Raw genomic sequence first — 13,217 nt, forward strand, 5'->3', positions numbered from 1 at the left:
CGAGAGGCTGAGCTTGGTTTGTGCTTCTAAAAATGCTGGGCATAAAGGCTTCATGCATTCTTGTACATTGGAAGCACTTGCTGCATTGCTTTTCTCCCTGGCCACTAAAATAGAGTTGTACTACTTGGAAGCAATGATCCAATTGTGGCCAGCAAAGAATTCATTTGATCAGGTGCCATTACCAAAACTCTATAGAGGTGCCACTATATGCCTTTCACTCTTCTGTAATCTTTTGACTCGTTCCGGCTGTTCTCGGTAAAACTGACAATATGTCGGAACCTTTGGACACTAATCTCCCACCAAATTTTTGCTTGCATGTTTTATTCTTTCAAGTGGTGCATTATACATTGGTATACATGGAGCACCTCGTGTTAGTTGCCTCTGACTGCTATATAATTTATAATAGAATTTCTTCTTGACAGTGTCTCGGTTTCATCAAGCGAACGATAGCTGTGACGTGTTGAATTTTAGGTCACATGAGGCACGAAAAAAACTGCAATATAATTGCTGATACATCATTTGTAATAATCCTAGCTATTGAAGCAAGCTGGTTTAAGTGCTGCAGTGGGTGAAAACTATGTATCAGTGTTTATATTGCAAATTTTCTGTGTTTCACGTGATCTAAAGTTCAAATACACGTCACAACCATCATTCGGTTGATGAAACTGAAACAGCATGAGAGAAGAAATTCAGTTATAATTATTTAGCAGTCATAAGCGAATACCACATGGTGATCCATGTATTCTAATGTCTAATGCATCATTTGAAAGAAGAAAACACGCAATAAAGTTAGGTGTCTATAATCCTTCAAGTGACCCTACCAGCCACGTTGACTTGGTGGTTTTGGCATTGCTACCGATCCCAAGGTTACGGGGTTCGATACCAGCTGCAGTTGCCATATTTTGATGGAGGCAAAATACAGCAGTTTCCCTGTGCTGTGCGCTGTCAGTGCACATTAAAGAGACCAGGGTGGTCTAAATTAACCCGGAGCCTTCCACTACGGAGTCCCTCATAGCCCACGTGTCGCTCCGAGATATAAACCTTACAATCTACAATTTTTACCTCGTGACCCTTTAGTTTGTATTCCCCACCTCCTCATAGGCTATAGTATCATAATTGCACAAATACAATGTGACCACGGATATAATGAGAGAGGGAAGTTTCGGCCTCCAAGAAAAAAAAAAATTATGATTATAAAGTGAGCTCAAAATGTTCAGGCCAACCACAGCCGAGGGCTACGCATGAACACCATCTGTGTCGTCCCCATTACTCAAGAGACAACACTTCAGAAGAGTTGACAACAAATTCGAACATAGCAAAGCCTGCCTACATTAATGCATATGGTTTTTCAAGAAGCATTGGCCACCGTGGCTCCATGCTTCTGCTTCGCTTGCTGCCATTCCTTTGCGTTTCACACTGCACAGTTGTGTTGGTTCTGTGCCTGTTCGCCACATTTTATTCCCTTCCCCACCCCGCACGGGTATTTTAGTGCCTTTCTTTTCTCAACGGTCCCACTGCCTTTTTTTAATGTTCATACCTACTCTCCCTACTTGTGCACTCACTACACACTGAAGACCGAGGTCAAGAAGTTGGCTTCTCCTCGCAGCTCATGAGCCTGGTGGATCAGCTTGCTAAAGGTATCTCGAAAAGCAGAGAGAAAAAAAACAGTTGTATTGTTGTGAAGTGGATAATTTCGATAAACTACCGTAATTATATTTGTGCAAATACCATACAAACTGACTTAGAATCCACAGTCATGGCATTTAGCCCGTTGTGCCTCTGGCAGTATGGGCTGGGAAATTTTATTTTTAGTTTTTATCAGCACATTCTATTCTTTGTCATGACAATTAGCTATTTTTGCTTACCAATTTCAGCTGCCTTTTTGTAGCATTCTCTTGCATTTGTAGTCCCTAATTTAACGCCTTACTTTGTGTTTTACCGCTACCAAGATTATCATTTAATTTACAGGCCTTCATATTAGCAAGAAGCAAGCAACATTTCTGAAGGCATACAATTGCTCTCATGCTAGCTGTATTTAAGATAAACCTTTTTCTCCATTCCCCACATGGTTTAGTTCATGAGGGTTTAACGCCCCAAAGTGACTCAGGCTATCAGGGACGCCATAGTGAACGGCCCTGTAAATTTCAACTACCTGGGGTTCTTTAATGTGCACTGATATCGCACAGTACACGGGCCTCTATAATTTCGCCTCCATCGAAACTCGACCGCCATGGCCGGGATCGAACCCACGTCTTTCGGGTCAGTAACCGAGTGCCATAACCACTGAGCCACCGCAGCAGCTTTTCCCCACGTGGTAACACTAACATCACATATATTAGGTCACAAAAAACACCAGCAACAATAAACTGTTCTGCCTGTATCTAATTAGGCTTTAAAAATGACTATACTTACCAACGCCGCCTACACTGCGACGCATTTCGGCTGCCTACACGCTTTGACACTGCCTGCCAGTTGATGTCTTTTAGCAGTACACTTCTGCCACCAGTCTGACGTTCAACTGCTTGCCTCAGCAACTCATCTTCAGATTGTTGCCATTTCCCTGTTGCTGCCAAAGGAAAAAGGTAATGAATTTTTGTCCTGTACCTCTTGCATAAACATGCTACACAGGCATATTTATACACTGCTAGTTCTTGACAAATCTTTGTTGCGGGAATGACCAGCATATGCTCGACTGTACACTTTCCACAGGGCTCCTTTGGTAGGAGTTAGAAAATCCTAACTGAACACCTCCGACGCCCTCTGTAGAGACACTACTTCTACTCAAGGAAGTACTTATATTGCATTAATCTTCCTGGCTCATATGAAACAGTCCACTGAGCTTTGATCACATCAAGAAGAATTGCTTTCATGTCCTTGCCATTCAGCAGTGAACATAAGGGCCATAAAGACTGTACTGAATTCAAAACGAGCTTTAAGCTTTAACTCCATTTCAACCCTAAGCAAAGAAAGCACAGTGGATGTGTACCTATAAAAGGGACAATGATTTCAACTCCTCAGCATTAGACTTCTTTAATGCCGTAGAATAACAAGGCCTGCTGTATTTATTGCTTCACTTGTTTGATGTGTAGGCTTAACGCCTCAGGAGCGAAGGAACAAGACCACTGCTGCGAACCGACACCAGAACAGAACTGCGAGCCGTGGCTGCACGAGCCACGGCCAGGTGCCGTCTTTATTTTCTTCGCCGGGTGGCGCGCGCTATCCGGGTTCCTGACGCCACCCAAGAGAGGGCGATACAGGGCCCCCCGCCTAGACTGGAAGTCAAAACGGACGGAGAGCCGGCGATGGCACTGGAACACTAGGTAGGTGGCGATGCGAGACTTTCCAGTGCGGTCTCCGCGTAAACCGGCTTAAGGCGGTCTAGGCTGACGGTCTCTTCACGGCCGTTCTGAAGGAGGGTGGCGGTTTTCAAGGTGCGGTGGAGAATACGGAAAGGTCCGTCGTAGGCGCGCTATCCGGGTTCTCGGCACCAGCCAAGAGAGGGCGCTACAGATGGAAAGGCTGCTTATAGCTGAGAAACTTGCAAGCAACTGAATTTGTGCTTTGTGACAGGGCAGTCAAACTTGTGCATCAAGCATGATGTCATCAAATTGCATGCCAGAAGAGGTCTAGCCATGTGTTATGACCCTACTATTGCCATTTTTTTTCTCCGTTTTGATGCCTTTCTGTGCATTTCACTCTAATATACACCTCTAAAAGGCCACCAACCAATGATCTCTTCCATCTCACAATCATCGTAACTTGTGGTGCATAAAGTTCACAGTTATGTAAGTGGTGACATCAGGCAGACTTATAGCAGACATGGGGTGGCTGGCGTAAAGCGAACTAGCACCCTAAAAAAAAGCTCAGTGCTAGCAACAATGACAAACACTTGGCAAGTTTGTTGGCTGCGCTTTACTTGGACATGACTTAGAAGATTATGAATAGTGAACATGTACCACAAATGGCGCATTCCTGAGAGCCCCCCACTCCCCAACCTATATGGCCCTTATGGTTCAAAGCCCAAGTGGACAATGCAGGGGTGTGACAGCCAAAAAGGTTTTGGAGCAGCTTTTGCAGCAAAAAAGAAAAAAGCATTCTGGAGATTCTGGAGCAGCTCCAGAGCAGTAAATGTGCATTTTGGAGCTGCCATGGAGCAGAAATATTACTATTTTGGAGCAGTAATATCCGCATTTTTTAACTTAAGAGCACGAATACAGTAAAGGTATGCTAAAATAAGTTTGCATGTTTCAAATTATCGGTGTGGTGAAAAGTTTGCACTCTATACAATAAACTAATAGGTGCTATGTTTGTCCCCGCTTACCTCGAAAGGTATTCATGCTGAGATTCAGATATATATAAATATCCGACCCGTGAAAATAAAAAAAAAGACTGCCATTAGCTAGCGGCTGTTGGTGCAGTTCACAGGTCATGCCACAAGGCATTCCTCTAATCCCCATTCAGTACCGCCGCATACAACTTCGCACAATTCTGGCCGAAGCGAGCTGCATACGCTCCCAGATGTGAAGCTAGATGAGGACGGTCTGCTTCAAGAGCAAGGAAGAGTGAGCGCACCAAGAAAGCAGATATACATAATAAAGGGTGCCTTTGACCTATTTTAGGCAATGACGTCACCCCAAAAATTTGCTGGGCCATGCAACACAGTGCCATTCACAGTGTCCATGCAACACAATGCCCAAGGCAAAGAGAACAAAGCCAAATAACATTCTCTGCTTACATAAATACGGTGGACTCTTGATAATTCAAACTTCTGATTATTCGAACTGACGGTCTGGTGCCATTTGCATCAAGTGCATTAAAAAAGGCTCCCCTTAATCTGCCTTTTTCACACAGCCACTCTGTGCATTTGTGCCTCGCCTCCTGCCTTCTCTGCCCTCTCACAAGCTGCAGTGGTTGGTAACAAACCGACCGCCAGGATCTAGTGCACACGCACAGTTCAGGTTAGTGACAAGTGCAAGTGGCAGATGGTGGCAGCTATAAAATACAAACCTACCACTTTGCAAGTGCAGTTGGCAGCAGGTGGGAGTGGACTGCACCTGCACTGGCCACACGTGATTGTTTACAACTCGTTTTCTCAGTAGCAGACAAATTTTTGCACATTCTCCAGAGAGTGCCCCATCTTGTGAAAAAAAAGATTCAAATTCCACATAACCCAAACAAATTTTTGTTCCCTTTGAGATTGAATTATCAAGAGTATATCACAGGGCAATATAACATTTATGTTAAAAAGGTTACCACATAAGTACATAAATAGTCTAAAGCAAAGTGAGACATTTATTTTCAGAACATTTATCGTGTAAAATCTTGGAAAAGGGTGCCTACATAACGGAAAAGTGATAAGCCCAGCTTTAAATATGGAAGTTTCTCTGTCTTATATAAGAATGCTCATTAGAACATACCAAAGGTCTTCTTTTCCTTGACATGACGAAAGGCACTCCTACACTGTTCAGCTGAAAGGCCCATTTTTTTAGCCATCACAGTCCACTTTGGGCCAAGGCAATCATACATTCGTTGCAGACGTTTCTTCTGCTGTCGGTTTAAACTGAAATGAAAAGGAGTGAAAGGACACAACAAAACTGCAGTGGTCTCTCTTTTAAGACAAACTCCGTAAAGCTGAACTCGCCAATAACCTGAACAGGTTGTGACCATTCAGCTTACCACGGGTACAATACAGGAAAGGAATCTTCTTCACATAAACCTTTTGTTTTTTGCAGTTTAGAAAAACCAGAAGCCTTATGTACACTGGCTAATGCAAACCGGCGCAGTGCTGTAGCGACTATCATCCCAAGTAGACTTGCTGCATGTGAAGGCCACCCTTGCATTGTCACTTAGAATCTTTCGTATGCAATGGGTTTTCAGCAGATCAGAAGTAAAAGCAATTCACAAGTCTACTCCATACAAATCAGCTTTGAATCACTTCTATATTAGATATGCTTGCATCTAGCACATTGTTTAAAAATGAAGCATACAGTGATGCTACCAGTAAATTCCAATTTGAAGGACTGAAATGCCAATTAAGTGCACTCTGGAGCACTAAAATTTCCAATTTTAAGCACTTTGGAGCAATGCAACAATGATTTAGAAGCACTTTGAAGCACATAGCTCTGTTTCGTGGACTCCTGGCACCACAAAAAGAAAATGGGGTACATACTACTCATTTTAGTTCCCAAATATTTTGCATTGGCGAGCAATGCTGAAAAATTTTGAGCGTTATGTTTGTTGCTAATGGCAGAGAATTGAACATATCAGTTTTAGTTGAAGATGACACATCTGTGAAATATGTCACACAATGTTTGCTTGAAAAGCATATACCTGGCAAGCACAGCAGCTTCCAGGTGCTGCTATGTGGTTCTCCATGCTTGGTTACAAGTCTCGAAAGACTTTAAAATTAGATCTCCCCAGATCTCCCCACCAGTCCGGCTGACTGCCCACGTCTATGGCCACCCACCCACTACTGCCTACCTCTCGATTGCGGCCTGGCAGAGACTCAGGGCTTCAAGTTTGTTAATGCAGCCTACAGAAATCACTGCGACTTTATCACCGAATGCAGGGAAGCGTTTATGTGGGGCCACGTATTACACGCGGCAATGCTATTCAAGCAGACTTGCCAAAGCTGTGCCACTGACCGCCGCGCATGGCTGTGCTGCCCAAGGCACCAAGTGCAGATATCAACGTGGTAGCATTGAAGCTGATGATGACGGATTTTTATGGCACAAGGGCATCTATGGCCATACAGCGCCATGACACAAGGTATTTTTCATTTTCTCGAGGTGGGATCAAAGACCCATTTCCCAAGCATTTCACCCCAAATAAGCCGAGCACCAGACCAGGGGAAAGCTTGTACCCATTGTATCGCCGGTGGGTACCCGGCGGCACTGGGGATCGAAACCCACACCTCCCGCATGCGAGGCAGATGCTCAACCACTCGGCCACCGCTGCGGTAGCATTGAAGCCTCCTCATAAGTGGTGTTGTCCCATGCGAAGAGGCGCCACCACAGTAACTGTGAATAGCATGTGGCGAGCGCACAGCTAGTGCAGTTATGCCCCCCCCCCCCCCCCCCCCCAAAAAAAAAAAAATGAAAGGGCCACATGGGCAGAACTGACGGAAATGTGTCAGTGCAGAAACGGCGAGACACTTTCCAGTGAGAAGATGCAAAGGCCAGTGATGCACCAATCAGTGCCTGAAACTCTGCAAAACTATACTCAGCTGGCTGGCCGATGCATGGCCGGTTTGCCATCACCGTGGTCTAGAGCGAAGGTCAGAAGAGGGAAACCAAAACTATATAGCCGCATAATTTTTTGGCGCCAGGGGCTTCGAACATCTATATAGCCGCATAATTTTTTGGCGCCAGGAGCTTCTGAACATCGTCACGTCTGCCACTGCCTGATGTAAGAAGAACACATATACCTCTCTGATGCGACATCTGACATGATGCCGGACATTAGCACGATGCTCGCTATGTCGTCCATTCAGCGACACAGCCTCCAGTCGGGAGGGTGTCCGAATTAACCAGTGTGAGCTCAGCAGCATCCGAATTAACGAGCGTCCGATGCCACAGGCGTTGGCCGGGACCATATCGGCAGCCCCAATTTTCCTGATTTCCGAATCAATGAAGGCTGAATTAATGAGGTTTCACTGTCCAGCACCAACATGCATGGCGCATTTATGCTTTCAAAACATTCCATTTTGCCAATGCACTGCAAAAGCTGTGCCTCACTCTACCCGGGACATGCAGGGAGAGTGGATTGCTTTTCCCAACTCTGTGCTTCAATCTGAGCACTTGCAAAAGGCGACAACAGCAGATGTTATGCTTTTTGCGGCAGATGACACGAAAGAAGTGTTTCCGCATACAGCATGCATAGCTGGCTAATACCTAATTGTGCTCCCATTGCACACAGTAGATTGTGAGAGAGAAACTTCCCTGAAACTGAACTCTGGAACTTATCAAAACAAAACTGAGAAATCGCCTCAAAGAGAAGTCACCGGACTGCCTCGTTCGTATTGCGCGTGAAGGGCCTGACATCAGCAGCTACCCGTGTGATGTGGTAGGGTAAAAGTGGGCCAAGCTGAAGAATTAGAGGTTTAAAGTGTAACTAGTAGGGTTGGCAACTTCTCTCAGGTCAGGAATGGTAGTTTACCAATATCCCTCAAGAAAAAAATATTAGCAGCTGAGGGTCCAACTTAAGTTCAGGACAATACAGCGAGCTATGGAAAGAAAAATGATAGGTGTAACATCAAGAGACAGGAAGAGGACAGAGTGGGTAAGGGAACAAACGCGGGTTAATGACAACCTAGTAGAAATCAAGATGAAGAAATGGGCTTCGGCAGGCCATGCAATGCGAAGACAAGATAACCGATGGTTGTTAAGGGTAACTGACTGGATTCAAGAGAAAGTAAAAGTAGAAGGGGGCGGCACAAAGTTAGGTGGGCAAATGAGATTAAGAAGTTTGCAGGGAAAGGATGGCTGCAGCTGACATAGGACAATGTGCTAATTGGAGAGACATGGGAGAGGCCTTTGCTCTGCACTGGGCATAGTCAGGCTGATGATGATGATGAGTAGGGTTTGGAATGCAGACATAAATAGAACCTCTGTCATCCCGCATCTGAACACCACACCCCCCGTCCTCAAATTTCCCCCTCTCAAAAACTCTTGTAGAGAACCCTGAACCTTTCCTAATAGAAGTTTTACAGTTTGTTTTTCATTTGTGTAAGCCAGTTCTGTCACATTTTCATGCAAACCTGTGTTTGCCTTACTCAGAAGCAAATAATCGGACTCAATCAGACTCAACCACCCCCCCAACCTTGTGGGCGAGGTCAGTTTTAGTCAGTCCTGTGTGTTGATTGGAGAATTGTCCTTGATAATTCTTCTGACTGTACGCCTGCACTAACCCTGAACGAAATATAACATCTTCCTTTTTTTTTAAATGGATAATGGAGGGCAGGGGTTGCATGCTGTCCAAACAAGACGAATGGCAAAGTGGAAATGCAGCAACTTTAGTTGTGCCCAATTATAATGAGATCACCTAATACGAATGAGGCAGATGAAGCAGTTAGGAGCAGCGGAGCCCGAGAGTCAGAACTAGCGTCTCTGGAAGTTGTACTTGGTTGCAACAAAGACAGAGACGCCCCAACCCCGCACACGAGAACATGCTGCGCGGCCACTGTCTTCACTGTGGACGTATTAAATGACTGGCAAAAATTTTCTGCGCACAAGGTGAAACGGGTGGGCACTACACGAATGCAACAAAAAGCAGGGAAAAATCCCCCACACAAGCTCAACACTGGCACCTCTTGTGCACACTTCGAGTTCACTGAGAGGCTGGCCAGGTTAGGTACTATCATGAGTGAAAGTAAGTGAAACTCCCAAGTTTTGAACAATGCCCGCACTTCCAGTGCCTTCCAGTGCGGCATAGTTCTGAACACGAGGATGGGGGGGGGGTCTCTTACACAGAATAGTGTCGTGTAGTGGTGACGGCAGTCCAGTGAGCAGGAAGATAGCGAAAAGGCTTCCAGACAGAACACTTCATTGGGCTGACTTGCATCCATAAAAAACTGAATTAATATGCGGCAGTGTAGCAAGAAGCGTGCTCGACGGTCATCGAACAGAATCCCTGCCGCTCTCAGCTGCGCTCAATGTAAAGCTGGCAAGGAACCTTCAAGATAAGGAGCCAAAAAAAAAAAAAAAAAAAACTGCAGTAGAACCTCGATCATACGTCTTTCAAGGAATCGCGTGAAACTGTCGTATAATCAAAATCTCGCACGGGTGATGAATTCGTGTACTAAGCGCGTCCACTACTCTGGCTTTCAAAAACAATTGAAAACAATTGACAAGGTAGACGCACCTTGTCTAAAGCTCCCATCCTTGCGCGTTACGTAGACATTACTAGCGCCTCACAAGCATCGCAAGCACAAGAAAAATGGCTGCTATATAACGACTCTTCACGGTGCACAATACAATAATGCCAGCAACATGTCTTTCTGTTCAGACTTCCTCTAGAAGCGCTGTCACTTTGCGGCAACAGGAAGCATTGTCTGTACAGTTGTTCGCAGACCGGACTAGAGCGCTCTGCCGTCTGCGCCGTGCCGTCTGCGCTCCACAGGGCGCAGAGCGACATCTAGCAGCAGCGCCTGGTCCGAGATAACGCATGTCTGATGCTCAGACAATATTCAAAGATGCACTATCTCGAATCAGGTGCTGCCGTTAGACGTTTCTCTGCGCAGATGGCAAGGAGTTCGAGCGCTCTAAGCAGGTCTGTGGATGACTGTACTAGGAATACGCACCATAAAGGAAAAAAGAAACCGGCGCATCTCCTGCAGCAATGTGCGGCCTGCTGGGTGACAGCGTGCCGCTCGCTTCTGGCTCACTTGATGTCACTAGGCCTAATGTGCTCCACACTGAAGCCGCGATGGAAATTTCTTTCAAACTAGCCACTGATGAGTATAGAAATGTTTAATCTTGTTACTGCCTCTGCAATGATTTCATGCTGGTATGAACGAAAAGTTGATTTCCCTAACGTCTTCGTACACGAAGCGTGCGGAAAAATGGGCCAGGCCAGGCGCCTCAGACCGACGGCAGCGGGTCACGCACACGGAGTCCGAGCCATCGGCAGAACCGTCACTGCAGGTCGTCATGCACTCGACTGCATTGTTGCACGCACATCTCTGTCTCGATTCTGATCTGATACCAGCTTGGCTGATGTCACGTCTGCCAATAAAGTAGTCCGCCAGCGTCTCTCATTCCGGACGGTCCCCGCCGGCCGTCGTACGAAGCGGGGCATGCATATTTTCCCATCGTATAGTCTGGGCTTTTAATGCATTATCCCTATGGGAGATTTGGCAGGCCTGCGCCAATTCACCATAAAATGCGAGTCGTCGCATGAACGGGGACGCATAATCGGGGTTCCACTGTATGTGCAACAATCTGGAAAAATGTGGAAGCAGTTGTGCGTGGCCGTGATCAATCGAGACAAGTCTGGTCGCATCTCGCATCACAGACAAAACGATAATGCTGCAAGCCAATGACTTTGGGCATGAACGAACAAATAATACAAAGATTCGCAGCAATAGTATGTAGCAATCCTGTGAGATAGACACACTATCGGGCTGTGCATTGCACATCATTGTTGTCTTCTACTAATACTGCTATCAAACTATAATATCATTACCAGACGTGCTGACGACCCAGCAAAGCAAATCAATGAGCCTACAGAGCCTTAGACACTGACAGAGCTGCACTCAAATTTCGCTTTAAGAACTGTAATCGTCCTTAGAATTTTTTTGTTCTTGGTAAAATATTCAAACAAATAGTTCAGTCTGCACAAGACATTTACTTCCTCATTTTGTGCATGTACACCGGCCAAGACTACGGTACAGTGGTGTATTGTGTGCTGGACCAAGTCTGAATTTAGAAGAGCGGCATTCGACTGGGATCAGGGTAGTTAGCAGCACCTTGCTATAGCATTATCAATTCACAAATAGTGGCACCCTGCTGCTGGCAAAATGGCAAAGCTGTGCCCACTGAAATTCACCATATATAAGTTCAAAAGATAAGCAATTGAATGTAGCCTGAGCTGCGCAAGCTTCGCAAGCAAAATCAAATGCACTGTGCTTACATAAGTTGAACTCCACAGTTCCGCGCATTGCAACAGCCAGCGCAATGTTTTGACACATTCATAGGTTAAAGTAGCAGAGGCTAAGCCATGCATTAAACCCTCCATTAAAATTGCATGCCAGATAGCACTAAATGTACTGCAGTATACTGCAACGTACTGTTAAACCTGCAGCCACATCAACTGAACCCACGCAAACGACATAAGCGCAGCACAAATCCAATGAGTGCCGTCTGCTAACGCGGCTTGTGCCTTATCACACACTGTGTTGCAGTCATGTAGATATTGTAGGTTTATTAATAAGCACACCGCATGTTTAAAGGGACCCTGAAATTATTTTGATGGGCACATTCTAGTGCAACAGATTTGTAGAGGTGGTCTTTGCGGGTATTCTAATCAAATTTGAAAGCTCTGCGTGGACCCTATGATTTAGAAATAATTTTTAAAAATCGCTACTCGCAATAGCTCGCAACTGATTAGAGCGACACCTCATTGCCGTGTCCCAGACGTCGATGACGTCAGTGGGCAGTCTGGGCGAGCCTTCAAGGGCCACAGAAAGGGGTGTTTGAGCTTGGCTTTAAAATGCTTGCACTATGTAGAGTACAGGCCACCGAGCGTCCATGCCGCGTACGAGACCTCAGAAGCGGGCGGGAAATTTACAATACATTTTTGAAAATTCCCGCTTTTGCACCTCAAGGCGACGCGTGGTGCCGGGCTTTCGCACGAAAACCTGGCAGACGACGTCACGTCTTGCAAATGACGTCAGCAGCCAGGGGTTATCATTGGTTCACAGCGCCAAACTCTTTCAGACGTCACGCAACTGCAGCGGCCGCGGCCACTCCGCGCGCGCCGCAGCCGGCGGAGGAAGGCGAGCGGCCGAGTGAGTGGGGCCGGCGGAGGAGCGCCGCTGTTTTGGCGTGCGAGAGGGGAGGGAAAGGCGCGAAGATGGGGAAGTTCAAATTTTGTCTGCATATAACTCAGCTTCCACAAAACGCATTAAAATAATTCTTGCTGGGGGATAATTATGAACTGTCGTCTTTTTTAACATCCCAGACATATCGCACCTTTATCGAGACCCCATTACTGGGTCCCTTTCAAGGCTCACCCCGGCTGCACCCGCCAGGAGGCTAGTGCAGAAAAACTCATGCAGCACAAAGCCGAACCGGGTGCTGAAGTGCAGGTGGCGCTAACTGCACTGACAAACTGAGTGCGAGAGTGCTGCATAGCCTGAACTGGTGCAGAAATGCAGCCAAATTGAGAAGACCTCACATAAGCATCAAGCGGGCCAGGATTACGTAACTGTAGCAGATCATAAGATGCCGGCACGGTCTACCACTCACAGCACCCAGCACCCCAATCGGTGGTGGCACCCCACGCGGCTGCATTTGTCAGCAAACCAAACTTCAGAGGCAGTTTTATGACCACTAGAAGCAGCAAAAGAGTTTGGTGGCGCCTAATTCCAAAGCAGTCAGCCTGAAGCAGTTTGGCACAATTTCCCTAATTTTCTATCAGGATGGCACAGCTTGTCTGATTTGGCATATTTGGCGCAAAGGTGGCATCACTGAGCATAATAATGCACCAACAGTACT

The 13,217-nt window shown here is 46.2% G+C and overlaps 1 protein-coding gene across 3 annotated transcripts in view; it reads right to left on the reverse strand.

Moving 5' to 3' along the window:
• The window catches only part of LOC144114080 (uncharacterized), a 61,579-nt gene that overhangs the window by 22,429 nt on the left and 25,933 nt on the right, over positions 1–13,217 (reverse strand). For all 3 annotated transcript variants that reach the window (XM_077647564.1, XM_077647563.1, XM_077647562.1), the window contains exons 7-8: positions 5,418–5,560; positions 2,413–2,566 (exon numbers count right to left, since the gene is read on the reverse strand). In XM_077647564.1, the coding sequence (XP_077503690.1) occupies positions 2,413–2,566; positions 5,418–5,560 (297 nt within the window). The remainder of the gene's footprint in view (positions 1–2,412; positions 2,567–5,417; positions 5,561–13,217) is intronic.

The sequence above is a fragment of the Amblyomma americanum genome, chromosome 1 (genome assembly GCF_052857255.1).
Source record: "Amblyomma americanum isolate KBUSLIRL-KWMA chromosome 1, ASM5285725v1, whole genome shotgun sequence".
In the NCBI taxonomy this organism is placed as follows: domain Eukaryota; kingdom Metazoa; phylum Arthropoda; class Arachnida; order Ixodida; family Ixodidae; genus Amblyomma; species Amblyomma americanum.